The following is a 17,802-nucleotide window of genomic DNA, read 5'->3' on the forward strand; positions in this document are numbered from 1 at the left end:
CCCCATTTTATTTTTGATATGCAAATATTGAGATAAAATCTGGCTGGCTGTATCTGTCCTGAAGTCAAACCATAGAATTATAAGTTCCAGCTCTTTCCTGTTCTGTTTCAAATCTGGCCCTAAAGTCAACTGCATAAATACAAGTCTCTACTCCAATGTCCCAACTTGTTTCTTGTCTGCCTGAACAATTCAAGTAACCATATTTAATATAGGGTCTCTGAAAATAAACTTAAAATAATCCGGCCATGTGATCTGGAATAGAATCAACTGCAGAACAATATAAATTTTCATCAGAGCACGTTTATTTTATTTTCTGGTAAGATTCTAACTAGCAAGTAAATGAGCTAGTAACTTTGCAATCAAAATGAGCAATTTAGAAAACCAAAATGAGCAATTTAGAAACATAACAGTTACCCAAGAAACCAATTAAAAATCCAGCTATCTCAACCCTGCCAAATGGTTGAGGAGGTCAGAGTGCAATAATTAACATAAAAGTTGGTGTATAAAATTCAAAGAAAAAGCAACAAACTAAATCAGCTATACATCAATAATATTCATGGCAGGTGGAGCAAGCTAGAAAAGGAACAATAAATGGCCACTATATGAGTATATATACTTATTCATTGTTAACCAAAACCTTGGTGCATCCAAATATCCGAGCTTACCTTTCCTAAGCACATTTTTCATCGGTACCTGGAGAAGAAAAAGGTTGAAGAGTTTATTTTATGGATAGGCAATCCAGATATTAAAACTAGAGAATTTATTGATAGTCAATTATAAATAGTTTAGTTTCAATTCCAAGTTTAATAGTGAACCACCCAAGAAATGCTAACACCCCAAGAAAAAAAAAAAAAGAGCAGCTGGTAGGAAAAATTTCCTATCACTAGCAAGAAGCAACAAATAAAATTCATATGTTGAACATGTATGCCAATTTTACTTCTAATCCCACAGGGAAACTATGTTCCAAATTTTCGAACTAGTACTTCCATCACTATCAGAACAGATTGCATGTAATTAGTATCAATAAATGGGCATTTGGTCTAGTGGTATGATTCTCGCTTTGGGTGCGAGAGGTCCCGAGTTCGATTCTCGGAATGCCCCACTTTACCATTTCAATTTACATGGTTTTAGAGCAAATCAATCCTCGCCTAAGCTTAATAGGAAAACAATATTTTATGCTTTTTCAATAACTCAGATCTACTATTTTATCTGTGCAAATGAAGTGATGAAGTAAATCAGCAGCACATGATTTCAGTTTTTATGGTGTTTGAGTGAAGGAATCAAGCATGAGTCAAACAGAAACTATAATACAAAATTAAAGATTTACTTTTCTGACAAGATTCCATTAATCAATTAAAAAATGAGCATTAGATGTTGGAATCATGATCATATATCAAGTTTTCAGTCTCTCAGTACCATGTATGCACATGTTTCTCTTCATCCATAGAGGGTAAAATAATTAAAAAAAAAAAACAAAAATCCAGTGCACCCAAGCCTTAAATGGGAAAAGATATTAAGTATCATCAAAGGAAATAATATCAAAAGTAGGGCATTTGGTCTATTGGTATGATTCTCGCTTAGGGTGCGAGAGGTCCCGAGTTCAATTCTCGGAATGCCCCATTTCCATCTTTTTTATTTCATCAGATATCCCATTCAGATGTACCTTTTTCAGGTTCATGAAGATGGCATTCAGATAAAGATTGGCAAGCTCAGCATCATACCTGTATCTATCTTCATTCATCAAGAAAAATAAATGCAATTTACTTGAACCCTGCAAAATAGTACAAATATTAAGAGCAAGTTCACTAACAAAATGGCAATAAAAGAAGCGCCAAATTAAAGAATAGAATCATATACTGATAAACAGGCATGTTTGCATATTAATATACGTATAGCCATATAGGGTTGGGATAAACTCCACCCATCGAGGCAAAAGGAAAAGGTTTACCTGAGAAGATGACCAATCAAAGATGTGTAAAATTACATAATAGAAACTTACACCAATAAACATGCATGCATGCATTTTAAGTATATATAAGGGCTCAAAATCAATTCACACATGTAAATTGCACATTTTTTTACATTGTCCCATAACTTTTTCAATTATTTATATTTTCACAAACAAACCATCAGATATACTGCTCTACTTATTTAGATCATGCATCCAAATTTCAAGTTGAATGGATATTTAAAGGCTTCATTGAAATAGATCTGTAAAACTAAATATTTTACTAAATATAATTCAGGGCCAAACTATTGTGGTACAAATGAAACACCTACTTCTATTTGGTTGATCTAAAATTTGATGTGGCATGGTTTATTATATGAATATAGCAGTAAATCCAACAATTAGTTCATGAAAATATAAAATCACAAAAATCATTAGGGAATCTTGCTTTTAAGTATATTTTAAAACAAAACAAACATAACAACTGGGCATTTGGTCTAGTGGTATGATTCTCGCTTTGGGTGCGAGAGGTCCCGAGTTCGATTCTCGGAATGCCCCTCCTTGTTTTTGGTATCCAAATCCAAAAACATTGAGAAGAAAATCTGGCCTGTATCTGTCCTAAAGTCAACCGTAGACTTTTAAGTTCCAGCTTTTCCTGTTCTGTTTCAAGAACTAAAATCAATGGCCCTGTAATCTGCCCTGAAGTCAACTACAGAACTTCAAGTCCCTAGTGTCCCAACTTCCTTGTCTGCTCAGAGATTTCAGTAACCTATTCAATATGGATTTGATTTCCTAGAATAAAGTTAAAATAATGTAGCAATGTGATTTGTCCTAAAGTCAACTGTAGAACAATGTGAAATTTTCATAAGTGCACACTTGTTTTATTTTCTGATAAGCTTCTAACTAGCATGTAAAAAGCTAGTGACTTTGCAATCAAGGTGAGCAATTTAGAAACATAACATTTAACCCAGTAATCAATAAAAAAGACAGCCATCTCAACTTTTCCAAATAACTGTGGATGTCAAACAGTGCAACAAATTACATGAAAATGGCAAATAAAATTCAAAGAAAAGCAATAAAAGAAATCTGCAAGCAAGAAAAGGAAACACACTGATTCATTCCTAACTGAAACCTTATTTATCCAATGCTTACCTGTCCCAAACACATTTTTCAACAGTACCTTGAGAAAGAAAAGGTTGCAGAGTTTATTCTATGGCTAGACACTTGAATGGTAAAACTGGTGAACTCAGTGGCATTATATTTAGTTTCAATTCCAAGATTATCAGTGAATCACCCAAGACCCAACACCAAAAACAGGGCAGCTGGTGGGAAAGATATCCTAAAACAAGCAAAAAGCAGCACAATGGATATGTATGTTAACTTTCCCTTTTCCAATCCCCATAGGGAAATGATTAAAACTTACAAACTAGTAATTGCATCACCATCAACACAGATGGCACATCATTGGTATCAACAAATGGGCATTTGGTCTAGTGGTATGACTCTCGCTTTGGGTGCGAGAGGTCCCGAGTTCGATTCTCAGAATGCCCCCACTTTAATCTACATGGTTTTTGAGCAAATCTGTCCCAGCCTGCGTCTAATAGGAAACAATATTTTATGCTTTTTTATAATGATTTTAGATATTATTAACTCAGATCAACAAGATTTCTGATTAATACCAATGAGTTTTCAAAGTAAATCAGCAGCACATGATTTCAGTTTATATAGTTTGAGCAGAGGGATCAAGCCTAAGTCAAACAGAAAAACTATAACAAAAACCAAAGGATTTTTCGGACAAGATTCCATGCAATCAATTTAAAAATAAAATAAAATAGAGCAGTAGATGTTGGCATCTAGGTGGACAAAGATAACTGCATCAACAATCATAAATCAAGTGTTTTGCATCAGCACCATGCATAGATTGTGGACATATGTTTCATTTGAAAGTAAATTAATTTTTTTAAAAGTCTTGTACACCAAATCCTTAAATTGGAAATGACATAAAGATCACCAAGGGAAATAACATCAGCGGCTGGGCATTTGGTCTGGTGGTATGATTCTTGCTTTGGGTGTGAGAGGTCCCAAGTTCAATTCTCGGAATGCCCCATTTGATTCAGAAATTAAGCATTCATATAATTTTTAGCTTCTTATGCTACACTATAAATCAGAAATGGCATAAAATCAATTGTAATGGGAAAACACAAAAACTTCGAGAGAATCCACCATCCAGGCATACTTCTTTTTTCTATCAAAATTCTTCACTAATGACCGGGTAAACAGAATGTGAAGTATTCAGATCAAGATTGAAAGCCTATCATACCTGCATCTAGTTCATTCATCAAGAAGGAAAGGAAATTTACCTGAACTCTACCAAATGATACAAATATTAAGAGCAAGTTCACTGACCAAAATGACCAGCCAAAGTTGGCCAAAATTAAAGAATAGAAACATGTACCGAAAAAACACTTGTGCATACAAAACTATTATATAATATACATACGTGTATATCCATTCAACTTTCTTGCTCAATGTAAGATTCTGTTAAAATATTTTGACATCATTTTTTACCAACTTTGCCTATCATCTAATCTCTTGTCCATATTTAAATGATTAGGCTGTGCAGCATGGATCCTCATACCAGAACAACCTACAGCAGCATACTGCTAGTCAAGAAAATTAATACAAAAATTAACTCCTCCTCTCTACCTAAACTAAAATGCTAAATCCAACTGTAGGCAAGTAAACAAATCTATTTCTTCCATACCTTAGTCATATGCTAACAAATAGGGGGATCTCAATTCAAAATGCGGAGATACTGTCTTTTGGTTGATTCACTTATAAGTGAAGAATATTTGAGAAATAAATCTCATACCATAATGTAAATTTTAAACAGAGATATGCAGAAAGTGATGCCAAAACAAAGAAGATGAATTTTAAGGTTACATGAGCGATCCTTTGCTGAAAAATAAATGTAAGCTACAAAAGTATCACGTCAACTTCTAGCATGCAATGTATACATAAGCAATTTCCCCTTTCATGTTGTTTTCAACCAACTAGCTGTATGCTTAATTTTTTATATAAGAATCATTATCAAAAGAAGAAAAAAAAAAGGGAAAATTATGATCAATGATACAATCTTCTCATTCATGCAAGCTGAGTCTTCCTTTAGTATCCCATGCACAGGGTAGTATGAGAAAATGAGTAAGATTGGAAGTTTGAAACTAGAAGTCCAATATATTGTCCAAGGAAAGAACAAACATAAACATACCGTAATGAAATACATAAATAAATAATATCAAGCTATGTTTTTAATTCTAGGTATCGGGCAAAAGGAAAAAATATATGTATATAGTAAGGTTTCCAAACATAAATCTATGAGGTTACAAATGTAACTTAATAGATTATAAAATTAAAGATCTAAAAAAACCCAAATGTATTTTTGAAGTCTTACATTCCATTCCATAAATTATGGACTGCTGGAAATGCTCAGGAAATGTTTAATTTAATCAACTTCAAAACTAATATGAGCAACTTTAAGAGAATATGTTAATTAAAAAATTATAAGGAAACAACATCAACAAACAGGCATTTGGTCTGGTGGTATGATACTCAGCTTTGGGTGTGAGAGGTCCTGAGTGCGATTCTCGAAATTCCCCACCTTGTTTTTAATTGCCTATGCAGGGATTAACATCTGGCCCAGCCTCTATCCTTAAGAAATAAATTCCCATCCTCTATACTGTCTGTTTGAAGATTTAAAATTTTTTTTCCCCGTGATCTGGACTGAAGTCAACTGCAGAACTAGAAGTCCATAGTGCCTCACCTTCCTTGCCCATTTGAAGAATTCACAAACCATGTTCAATATAGTTTTAGGTTTCTGACACAAAGTTAAAATAATTTGGCCATGTTATGTCGCCTAAAGTCACCAGCAGGACAATATGAATTTTCATTTGTTCAAATATATTTTATTTTCATGTAAGATTATATCAAGTGAATAAACCAGTAACATCACAATCTAGATGGCCAATTAAGAGACAATAACTATTACCCTTGCAATCAAGAAAAGCCAGCTGTCTCAACCTGCCAAACAGTTGTGGAAGTTCATTTCAAGAGCAAGTTCAATTACTCTCAGTCAACCCAGCTGAAGACAACCAAATGTAGTGTAGAATTTAACGTTAGACCACCACTCTTTATCATGAACAGTTACAAAAATTTTTAAGAAATCTTGAGAAAATACTTCATCAATATTTATGATTTATGGCATAGTTTATTGCTTGTTCCTTGCAACCATTAATAACACCATAAAGTAACATCTTGTCATAGAGGGGGCAAAAAAATTTTTTTCTTTGAAAAAAAAAAAAAGAAAGAATGAAAAAAAAGGCAACAAACTAAATCAGCTAAACATCAAGAAAGCAAACTTTCAAGACAGGTGGACCAGACAAGGAAGGAGCCATAAAGGGCCGGTCTAAGAGTATGCTGATCCTTTGTTACTTAACCAAAACCTTCATTTAAATCTCTAAGCTTACCTTCAGTGAGCACATTTTTCACCAGTACCTTGAGAAGAAAAAGCTACAGATTTTACTTCTATGTGTCGACAAGTCAATAAGCCAACTAGTGAAATTACAGCTAGTCCAGAATACAGTATTTAGTATCAATTCCAAGTTTAATAGTGAAACACGTAATAATATCCCCACAACCTACAGCAATTTCCTTTGTTTTTGTTCCCAGTCCAGAACATATATTCTTTCAAGAGGTTTGAAATAATTTAATTCAAAAGTAAGGCGTAGCCACAAACTCAAAATGATTGTTAGGGAAGTGTCTTGATTGCCCAAGTTCTTCACTGGCCCTCACACCCAACCACACACACACACGAGCGCGTGCTCATGCATGAGCACAAGAGAAAAACAGGGAAGGAAAAGATATCCTAAAACTAGCAAGAAGCAATGAAGTAAGTTTCACTTGTTGAACATCTTTCCCAAGTATACATTTATACTTCCAATCCCCACAGGCATTTGTCATCAAAACCTTAAAACTAGCATCACCATCACCATCAGCACAGATTGCACATAACTAGTATCAACAAATGGGCATTTGGTCTAGTGGTATGATTCTCGCTTTGGGAGTGAGAGGTCCCGAGTTCAATTCTCGGAATGCGCCCACTTTACCATTTCTTATATATGAATTTTAAGAAGACCTGTTCTACACAAAGTCAACTTTATTGCTCCAAATGAGTAAGTTTTGGCCTCAGTAATCATTTGGTTATCATTTCCACCAAATTTTTCTGTCATCTCATCCATGTTCAGCCCAATCATTTGGTCATCATTTCCACAAATTTTTCTGTCATCTCATCCCTGTTCAGCCCATATTGAGAACATTAACAATATGTTTCCATGGATTCTAATATCTGAAAAACCTTCAGACTACATGTCAAGAAACTTCAACGACACAAAATTGACTCTACTCCCTCAACCTAAATTTTATGCTTTACATTTTATTTTCCATGCAAACTGGAATACAATGCAAAACTTCAATTCATATGTGTTTATTTTCTGAAACATTCCTCAATGATCCATTGGAAAAAAAAAATACAAGCCAATGCTGTTAATATCAAGAGGGAAGCTAGGTTCATACCAGGGATTATATTTTTCCCCGAATTAGTAGCTGTGATCATACCCCTAAAACTTACCAGGGGAATTCAGTAAACCCAGGAAAAGCTTTATACTTGTATTAAGGAATTTCTGAATTAGATTGTTAGGACCACCATCGGCCACCTTCCAAACCCATCAAAGAACTCTCATCAGGGAATATACTCACACATTTGGTAATTCATTTCTTTAACTGATGACTGATGATAATCTTGAGATAACTATGTAATCTATCCATGTTGTTTCCTGAACTGTAGTAAAACGTTAACATAGGATGTTAACTGACAAGATCTTCACCACCTGTTATTAAGAACCATGCAATGAATATATCAAATTATCTATGTGGGCAAGGTAAGAATTACTATTACTACTACTACTACTACTAGTATTATTATTTATCTTTGAGGTCAGAAGAAATAGTGTAACTCGAACAAAGTGGTGAGAGTTCAAAGGAGTAAAGCAAGTGAAGTTCAAAAATGAGCTTATCGAGTCCGAAGCATGGAAGCTGGATATGGAGGCCAATGATATGTGGATACAGATGGCATCAAAGATTAGAGAAGTAGCTAGAAAAGTACTTGGAGAGTCTAAAGAACATGGACCATCCTCAAAAGAGAGATGGTGGTGGAATGAGGAAGTACAAAAGACAGTGAAGAGAAAAAGGGAATGGTATAAGAAATTACCTAAATGTGATAATAATGAGGCATATGAACAGTACAAGATAGCAAAAAAAGAGGCAAAAAAGGCAGTTAGTCCAGCAAGAGCACAGGCCTTTGAAAAATTATACGAGAAACTTGGAACTAAAGAAGGGGAAAAAGATATTTATAGATTAGCAAGGACGAGAGAAAGGAAATGTCAAGATCTCAATCAAGTTAGGTGCATTAAGGATAAAGAAGGAAAAGTGTTGGTGAAAGATAAGGACATTAAAGAAAGATGGAGAAATTATTTTAATGATCTCTTTAATAATAGTCAAAATGGTAATAGCGTGAATATAGATTATAGAACAATAGAAAAGAATGTGAATTATACTAGAAGGATTAGATCTTTAGAAGTAAAGGAAGCACTTAAGAAAATGAAAGTGGGTAAAGCCTGTGGACTCGATGGAATACCAATTGAAGTGTGGAAGTGTTTGGGAGATATGGGAGTGGCATGGTTAACTAAATTATTTAATAAGATTCTAAACTCAAAGAAAATGCCTGATGAATAGAGGAGGAGTATTTTAGTACCTATTTTTGAAAATAAGGGAGACATACAAAGTTGCTCAAACTATAGGGGAATTAAACTCATCAGTCATACTATGAAGTTGTGGGAGAGAGTTGTGGAGCATCGACTACGTCATGATACTTCTATTTCTCTTAATCAATTTGGCTTCATGCCCGGTCGTTCAACTATGGAAGCGATCTTTCTCATTAGAAGTTTGATGGAGAAATATAGAGATGTGAAGAAAGATCTGCACATAGTTTTTATTGATTTGGAGAAGGCTTATGATAGCGTTCCAAGAGATGTCTTATGGAGTGTATTAGAACAAAAGAAGGTATCTATTAGATACATACAAGTGTTGAAAGATATGTATGAAGGAGCAACTACTATTGTGCGCACAGTGGAAGGGGACACAAGAGATTTTCCGATCTCAATTGAATTACACCAAGGATCAGCTATAAGCCCCTACCTTTTTACATTAGTTTTAGATGAATTAACGAAACATATACAAGAGAATATTCCTTGGTGCATGATGTTTGCGGATGATATTGTTCTGATAGATGAGACGCGAGGAGTCAATAGAAAGCTAGAGCTTTGGCGAAGTACTCTAGAGTCAAAGGGCTTTAAGTTAAGTAGAACGAAGACAAAATATATGCATTGCAAGTTCAATGAAGGCCAAACTAGTGATAGAGAAGAAGTTAGTTTGGATGGAGTGAAACTGTCCCAAAGAAATCACTTTAAATATCTCGGCTCAGTCCTTCAAGTAGATGGGAGATGTGAGGAGGATGTTAGTCATAGAATTAAAGCCAGATGGTTGAAGTGGAGACGTGCTACGGGAGTTCTATGTGATCGCAAGATTCTCAATAAGTTAAAAGAAAAATTTTACCGTACAGCCATACGACCGGCTATGTTATATGGTAATGAGTGTTGGGCACTGAAGGAGTCGTATGCGTCTAAGATAAGAGTTGCAGAGATGAGAATGTTAAGGTGGATGAGTGGCCATACTAGACTAGATAAAGTCCGTAATGAGAGTATTAGAGAAAAGGTAGGAGTGGTGCCAATTGAGGATAAGTTGAGAGAAGGGAGATTGAGGTGGTTTGGTCATGTGAAGCGTAGATATACGGAGGCTCCAGTTAGACAAGTAGAGCACGTTAGGTTAGAGGATAGAAAGAAAAAAAGGGGTAGACCTAAATTGACTTGGAGGAGAGTAGTAAAACATGACTTAGAAGCATTACACATTTCTGAGGATTTAACTCAAAATCGTTCAGAGCAGATAAAGCGAATCCAAATAACCGACCCCAAATTTTTGGGACAAAGGTTTAGTTGAGTTGAGTTGAGTTTTATAGATAAACAAGTAACCAGCTAACACTGGGGTGTTAGTAAAGCAGTGATAAGCAAACAATGTAAATAGCTTTAATTCAGATGACATAACAAAACAATGAGTAAAGCAACAACATAAAAACATGCCAAGGAATCCCTCAGCCCGAAATTCTCTTGTTGGTGCATCAGCTACTAAATGTGGAATATGTAGACAATTTAGACCTGCAACTGGCTAGGAATAGTCGATGTAAAGTCCATGGATTAAGGAGCTTTAAGTCTACAACATACCTATTATGTCAACTTCATCACAAGGATACACCCATTGCACCACAGAGGTTTTGGGGCTCAAATCCAAACAGACAATTACAACAAGACAAATGAAGCTAAATCAGCGGCAACAGATTATATAAAAGGTTAAATAAATACATGGATAACAATAAAGTATCATAAACATCAAGAGCAAGGCAATTGCTCCAGTGGTATAAATCTCTCTGGGTGTGAGAGGTTCATGCAATTCAAGGTTAGAGTTTATGTATTGTGTTCTTTTATTTTTTGTTGGCCCCTCAAAATTTATACTCTTCGATTGAAAGGTTGGTAGAGAAGAGAGGAGCGATGGGGGTAGGGGGCATACAGTTCATAAAATTATAATTCAAATCCTTAAACAATAAAAAAAATGAGGCAGAATAATTATCAAAATAGCATGTAAGAACAAACTTAAAATTTTATGCCCAGTGCAATCTTTATTGTCACCTAAGAAAAACAAATGTTCTTTTCTAAAAGAAAAACCACAGATGTAACTAGAATTTGGTGAAACAGGCCCTTGTTTATTTATCTAGACTAGAGGTGCATAACTAAATTGAAATGTATGAAAGAGATCAGCATAGCGCGATATAATCTTAACAACTTGAGTGGCCCAATCAGATGTTCAAATAAAAGTCACTATTCAGCGGCAACAGATAATATAAAAGGTTAAATACATGGATAACAATAAAGTATCATAAACACCAAGAGCAAGGCATTTGCTCCAGTGGTATAAATCTCTCTGGGTGTGAGAGGTTCATGCAATTCAAAGTTAGAGTTTATGTATTGTGTTCTTTTATTTTTTGTTGGCCCCTCAAAATTTATACTCTTCAATTGAAAGGTTGGCAGAGAAGAGAGGGGCGATGGGGTTAGGGGGCATACAGTTTTCAAAATTATAATTCAAATCCTTAAAAAATAAAAAATGAGGCAGAATAATTATCAAAATAGCATGTAAGAAGAAACTTAAAATGTTATGTCACAGTGCAATCTTTATTGTCACCTAAGAAAAACAAATGTTCTTTTCTAAAAGAAAAACCAGACATAACTAGAATTGGGTGCAACAGGCCCTTGTTTATTTATCTAGACTAGAGGCACATAAACTAAATTGAAATGTATGAAAGAGATCAGCATAGCATGTTATAATATTAATAAACTGAGTGGCCCAATCAGATGTTCAAGTTAAAGTCACTATTCAAGAACATTTGCCAACACAGACATAAATCATTAAGCCAGATAGTTATTACACGAACAAAAACAATGTTCTTAAGCGAATAGAACAGCCATGTCAACAAGCAATAAAATCAGAATACAGCATACAATAAGTATCTGCAAACAAGCATGTAATCCAATATAACACCTGCAATTCTCAGGTGTTTTTAGCATAAAAAATGGGATTAGTTGAGGGGAAAAGGTTATTTCATTTATACATGAAAAAGAAATCGATCATGGACATGAGAAATCATAGCTTATTAGGCAATAAAGAAACTCAAACAGAACCTGAAAATTAAGGAATAGATGTAACCACGCATGGAAAAAGCTGCAAAACGGAGCGAAATCATACATATTAAAATAAAAAGGGAAAGGAAAAGCCATAAACACATGAAAACCACAAAGCACCAATTACAAGCAAAACCCATAAAATATCACTAAATGTTTTCACTTCTTCTTCCTCGATTGAGCAAAAACAATTATTCGACAACTACTAAAGAGAAAGAGCAATAGAAAATAAGTAAATAATTGCCAATTACAATATGGACATAGCTCAAACGCGATTCTTAGGATACGTGAGCACTGCTGCTCTATTTGACTGCTGGGAAAGCAGTGGAAAAGGAAAAAAAAAATTTTGGGAGACAGTTTCTCCGATTTTCCTTGGTTTTCTTGCGAAGCAAACAGACCAGCAGCGTTTTGACTTGAGTCAAAACTATGAAGACCCTTTCTTTGTTGCTTGCTAGTTGGTAGTCACCTGTGGCCACCGGGCTCTAATTTGATTCGCGGGAAGGGGGAGCAGCAGCATCCATGTTTTTCATGCAGTTACAGCCGTACAGTTCGTACTATGCCCGAATTTTATAACCATTCTTTATGAAGAAATTAATTTTTTATAAACTGTAAAATAAACATAAAAAAATAACCGATGTAAAAATTAAATATATAAATAATTGAATTAATAGAAAAGGTCTTAAATTTCTTTTTTTTTTTATTACATAGAAAGAAAATGTTTTTTTTTTCATCTTTAACTTGCAATCATAACAAATACTTTATAAATAATAAAATTTATTGTAATTATTCATTGGAATAGTCACCTTAAATGCACAAAGAATTTATGTATTTTTTTTTAAAATGGTAGCAAATATTTTCATAATTACTTTTAATTGAAATATCTCTTTTTTTTTTTTTTAAAAAAAAAAGTAATCTAAAAGCTACGAATATTAGCATTTGAATATAAACCTAGCTTTTAATTTTGATTAATTGAGGAAGAAGTGAAAATGTTTTGGTTATCGAATTACAAATTTAATGGTAAAAAAAAAACTGCATTTTTTTTATTTACAATAATAAATATTTTAAATTTAATTTTTATATGTTAAAATTTATTATTTGAATGATTTTAAGGGACATTTCCTCTTATTAATTTAAAAGTATTCAAGATAGATATTTTTAAAGTGCTTCAACAAAATGGAACAAAATTGACAATGCTTCAATTATTGAACAAAATTGGCATTATATATTTATTTTTATATGCTTTGAAAAGTATAAAAATAAAAGAATTCAATTAAATTAAATTTTATTTAACCTTGTATTTGGAAAAGACTTAATTCTTTTTATTAAATAAATAAGTCAATTTAAAAAACCTAAATTCTTTTAAAAGTGATATAATTTTATAAAAATTTAATTCAGTTATTGAATTCCTTTATGTTCTACAGCTTTGTGTTGACATGAGAAACGAATTGTCAGCCTTAAGCACAGCATGGATGCGTAGAACGATTTCCGCCCTTAAATATGGACAATAAGCATATAAATTAGATAAGAAATTGTCATCAGCTTTGATACCACTCATAGAGATTCAAAAAATCTAAAGAATTTAGGGAGAATCTTCTTGATGGGCCTTGTGAAAGAGGCAATATAATATTCAGTTTTCACCATTACCACCCTTGAAAAATCATCAGCAGCTCAAAAAAAAAAAAAAAAAAAAACACATTTTATGAAAAACATTAATCCACTCAAAACCACATCAAATGTAGCATGTTTACTCTGCAAATTATAAACAAATATCTGTACACTGCAAATCAAACCAGTTTGCACCCAACAAGAAATACAAGGGTGTCATCAAAGACTGGATGCCAAACCAAATGAAACGCACTGCTATTAAAGCCATGCATAAAATATGATAGTCAAGACATCAATAAACCCTGTTAGACACAGTAAAAGTGCACTTCAACCAAAGCTGAAATTCAGCTACTTAAAATTGTCATACTGACCACTATAAGTACAGCGACCGACACTCAATTCTTTGATTTCGAATGCTTTACTAGCCAATCAATAACTGTATCAATGTTAGTGGAGTTTTTGCATGAAATCATGAAGCAACACACTTCTCTATTGGCAACAGACTTGAGCCCCCTGCATAATATGAAAGGGTAATTACTGATTAACATCAAAATGCAGTGTAAATTGATATTACAAAGATGGATAAATATGAAGTGGCATGATGTGCACATTTCATACGCACCATGTTGAGGATCCTCTATTGTGAATTTTATTACTGATTTTACTACCAATCAATTTTTATCATTTTTGGTAAAACAGAAGATTATGAAAATTACAACTGCAAACATGACCCAAAAACCAATCACTTGTGATGCAGTGTATTTGTTAGGCATAAACTGTTCCTTATGATAAGCATACCAAACAACATTTTAAGATTTCTAGTTGCCACTTACATTTGTTCTGTAAAATCTTCTTTAGACAAAGCTCCTGGTTTGTCAATCTTGTTTCCCAGCACCAGCAAGGGAATACCATTCAGTGACGACTTACTCAAAAGGTCATGAAGTTCACTTCTTGAGACAGACAAATTATCAAAATCAGCAGCATCTACAACATATCTGCAAAGACATCTAAAATTAATGAGCTTATTAAATTTCTCTCTCTCTCTCTCTCTCTCTCTCTCTCCAATACTCCCATATTAATTTGTAAAAGATCTTAGTTAAGAACAAGTGAGGTAAAATTCCTTGCAATGAGAAGAGGATAACAAGTGGAGATCACAAAGTTTATTTAGGGTGAATCAATGGTACAAAGCAGAATGCAAACAAGTGGAGGAACAGGATGAAAAGAAGAAAATGACAGATAGGATTAAATGATCCAAGAATAGGCTGGAAAATTGATTTCTTATCAACAAACAAAAATGTGAAGAAAAGACAAAAGTATTCTGGAACATGATAGGCGTTGATCAAGATATGAATCAACAAAATTCAGCAACGAAGGATAAGAGCAAAATAACCAAATAGAAGCATGTATACTGCAGTATTATACAATGACAACATCCAAAGTTTTTCCCATTATTTTGAGAAAACTAAGCATCTTTTAAGTCTGTAAACAAGATCACGCATAGTTAATAGCATAAGACATACACAATAGCTGAAACTGCGCGGCAGTATCTCTCCCACATGCTGCGAAACCTTGGTTGACCTCCGAGATCCCACAACTTTATTGTGACATTACCTTTTGTTACCTTCTTCATATTAAATCCTACCTGTAGGTAAAAGATATGATGTGATTGACAAGTCGATGAATTAAATCTACACAAATGAGAAATACTCAGGTCATATTTCTCATAATGTTACAAAAGTTCTTTTAAGAAGAGGACACACTGTTGGGATCATGTCTTCACTATATCCACCAGTCTAGAAACAGAAGCCAGAAAAAGAAAATCTGCATCAGCATCAAAACCAAAAGAGAAAAGAAAAACATATAGACATACATATCACATGACCTTTTCCACTTACTGCAATGACATTAACAAGCGATGTTTTCCCAGCATTCTGAAGTCCTATCAGAGACAACTCCATTTCTTGCTTGAAAAAGAGACTACAAATAAGGAAAAAAAAAGGTCAAAGATATATTCAATTACACACATGAGTCATTCCAATCAGACACTTCCATGGAAAGAAAGTAGCAAGAATCCTTTTGAACATTTACACTACTCAGTCTAGCACGAAAATCAAAATGTAATAAAATTGAAGAATTAAAATTATATTGTTCAACTTAATAATGGGTGCAGCAATTGGAACTCTGTAATACATATAAAGACATATACTGACTGCATAATTTCCAAGATGATCAATTATTATAAGAAATTCTTTAAAATTCATGCAAAAATAAAATTGAAATGGTGGTAATGAGGCCATTAGAAACAGGAACGTCTAATATTATGGCAGAATGTGTTTCTCAAAGGAACAGCTCCAAAATGCTGGTTTTAAACAAGGGTACACCAAACTTGAGCACTACAATTATTTCAATTATCTTAAAAACCAATAAATACCCTTCACAAATTGAACTTTTAAATATTTTTCACTGCCTATTGTTCTCAGGGTTGCAGTCCAACGCAAAAATTCTTTCCACTAGTCTTTGACCACACTGCAATATCTCAATGAAGACGACCAAATTACCAAGGAATAGATGACATTTATTGTTTTAACTGCTAAATGTGACACAAGTCATTTCTTCCTTTTAGCACAAAATACTGCTCAGACACACCATCTATGTACACTGTCATGGTAAAGAATATATATTTCTTCCCCTTTTGTCTCTCAGGATGGTAATCCAGCATTTGGCTCCACAGTTTATCTTCAACCATTTGGCATATCAAAAGATGATGAATAATTGATTCAAGGTTGTCAAAATCAAGCTGAAAAACCCATAAAAACAATTAACCTAACCATTCCCACCTAGTAGCCAGTAGTCAACTTTAATAGATGATTCCATGAAAGCAATTGAAATACTCAATTTAGATCCTACACAATTCCTATCAGATAACCAAGATTCCAAGAATTTCCTTATTTCCAATAAATTTCCAACTACTTGCTGAACTTAAACTTATAACTCGCTCGCTCTTTGGGAATAATTTGTAACAGAAAGTATGAAATAATAACCCAAATTTAAACTCAAATTAGACTAATTTCAGTAGCATTGAAAATTTAACTCCCAATTTCCTCTCTCTTTCCACAAGTTCCCACCAACCAGACAGAACAGAGAAAGCCCAAAAAGCAGCAATTGAGAATCAAGAATATATAGGACACCCAAATTAAATAAAAAAATCCCACGCATGACGTTTATTATGATTAGTATTGGCCTTCAAGTGCAATTCATAAACTTTCCCTTCTAAACAATAACAACCACTTAGAAAAAATATCAAAATTTTCTCGGCATCCAAACGGAGATAAAAAAATGTAATCAACGCTCATATTAAATCAAGAATCCCATGCACGACGTTTATTATGATTAGTACTGGTCTTCAAGCGCAATTCATAAACTTCCCTCTCCCAAACAACAACAATCGCTTAAAATAATATCAAATTTTCTCGGCATCCAAACAGAGACAAAAACAACAGAAGAACAAGAGACATTACCTTCGCAGCCAATTGAGAAAAGCTTCCCATAATCCCATCTTTCCTTTGTCTTTAATTTCAATCAAATAAACAAGAAAATAGGGTTTCGATTAAAACCCAAAAAGATAGGTGAAAAATCCAGTCTTTTCGAGAGCCTTTTCCACTCAATAATTGAATTGAATTCCCTCGCTATTTAAATTCGAAATCCAAAAGCTAAAGCTAATGATGATCCAAATTCAGACAAAATAAAGAACGTTTTAAAATTTATTTCACGCGCCTGCTAAAGAGAGTGGCGACTCTGAGCCAATCGTAGAGGTTTCTTGCAGCACCTGTGAGGATCTTATTGAGGAGAAGACAATAAAAGCGCGAGAAATAAATGCAAGGAAGTGTGAATCGTGTTTGCTCAAAAACGACGTTATTTAAAGAGGATGAAAATATATCTGGCCAAGAGCTGGTTCGGCTTTTAAAACAGACCAAGATCAGCCTGAGTCAAATCCGATATCAGTTCTAGTCAATGATTCAAGGCCTTTATGACTTCAAGTATAAGGCAATGCGTATAGTATCTATAAAAATTAATTTATTTAAATTTAAATTTAATTAATATTATTAAAATTTAAATTTATTTTAAATTTAATTAAAATTTATTTTTAATTATTTAAATTAATTTTAAATTTAATTATTATTACTTTAAAAAATTTAAATTTATTTAATTTTATAATTTTTTAGTTAATATTTTACATAAAAATTATTTTATTAATAATTTATATTTTAAAATTTTAATAATTTCACAAATATT

General features: G+C 33.4%; 1 protein-coding gene, 1 long non-coding RNA gene and 6 other non-coding genes across 9 annotated transcripts in view; 6 read left to right on the plus strand and 2 right to left on the minus strand.

Annotated features, from left to right (window-relative positions):
- Positions 1-4, plus strand: part of TRNAP-UGG (transfer RNA proline (anticodon UGG)) — a 72-nt gene extending 68 nt beyond the window's left edge. Inside the window, exon 1 of the tRNA in view lies at positions 1-4. This exon is cut by the window's left edge and continues 68 nt beyond it. This is a non-coding gene — a tRNA (tRNA-Pro).
- Positions 1-12,573, minus strand: part of LOC110646982 (uncharacterized) — a 13,547-nt gene extending 974 nt beyond the window's left edge. The window contains exons 1-3 of one of the 2 annotated variants that reach the window (XR_009150618.1): positions 12,156-12,573; positions 415-6,086; positions 1-267 (exon numbers count right to left, since the gene is read on the minus strand). The exon at positions 1-267 is cut by the window's left edge and continues 78 nt beyond it. This is a non-coding gene — a long non-coding RNA (uncharacterized LOC110646982). The remainder of the gene's footprint in view (positions 268-414; positions 6,087-12,155) is intronic. The other variant, XR_009150619.1, reaches the window with a different exon arrangement.
- On the plus strand, positions 1,030-1,101 carry TRNAP-UGG (transfer RNA proline (anticodon UGG)). Its single transcript has one exon. It is a non-coding gene; the product is annotated as a tRNA-Pro (tRNA).
- TRNAP-AGG (transfer RNA proline (anticodon AGG)) lies at positions 1,548-1,619 on the plus strand. The gene has a single exon. It is a non-coding gene; the product is annotated as a tRNA-Pro (tRNA).
- On the plus strand, positions 2,435-2,506 carry TRNAP-UGG (transfer RNA proline (anticodon UGG)). Its single transcript has one exon. It is a non-coding gene; the product is annotated as a tRNA-Pro (tRNA).
- TRNAP-UGG (transfer RNA proline (anticodon UGG)) lies at positions 3,428-3,499 on the plus strand. Its single transcript has one exon. It is a non-coding gene; the product is annotated as a tRNA-Pro (tRNA).
- TRNAP-UGG (transfer RNA proline (anticodon UGG)) lies at positions 7,031-7,104 on the plus strand. Its single transcript has one exon. It is a non-coding gene; the product is annotated as a tRNA-Pro (tRNA).
- A 1,026-nt stretch (positions 12,574-13,599) lies between the features above and the next one.
- LOC110646983 (ADP-ribosylation factor-like protein 8a) lies at positions 13,600-17,420 on the minus strand. The gene is made up of 6 exons (XM_021800615.2): positions 17,028-17,420; positions 15,405-15,486; positions 15,270-15,302; positions 15,030-15,151; positions 14,343-14,504; positions 13,600-14,022 (listed from the first exon to the last, which is right to left on the minus strand). The coding sequence occupies exons 1-6, from the start codon at positions 17,063-17,065 to the stop codon at positions 13,905-13,907; spliced, it is 555 nt and encodes a 184-aa protein (XP_021656307.2). The 5' UTR covers positions 17,066-17,420; the 3' UTR covers positions 13,600-13,904.
- Positions 17,421-17,802: the final 382 nt, after the last annotated feature.

Source organism: Hevea brasiliensis, chromosome 8 (genome assembly GCF_030052815.1).
Source record: "Hevea brasiliensis isolate MT/VB/25A 57/8 chromosome 8, ASM3005281v1, whole genome shotgun sequence".
Taxonomy (NCBI): domain Eukaryota; kingdom Viridiplantae; phylum Streptophyta; class Magnoliopsida; order Malpighiales; family Euphorbiaceae; genus Hevea; species Hevea brasiliensis.

What these genes read in the sequence shown, in the direction of transcription:
- LOC110646983 (XM_021800615.2), bottom strand. Translation starts at nt 17,065, where the DNA reads ATGGGATTATGGGAAGCTTTTCTCAATTGGCTGCGAAG. An exon ending in CGCGCAGTTTCAGCTATTGT is followed by an intron (nt 14,505 to 15,029) that starts GTATGTCTTATG and finishes ATGTCTTTGCAG; the next exon opens with ATATGTTGTAGATGCTGCTG. An exon ending in GAAGATTTTACAGAACAAAT is followed by an intron (nt 14,023 to 14,342) that starts GTAAGTGGCAAC and finishes CATATTATGCAG; the next exon opens with GGGGCTCAAGTCTGTTGCCA.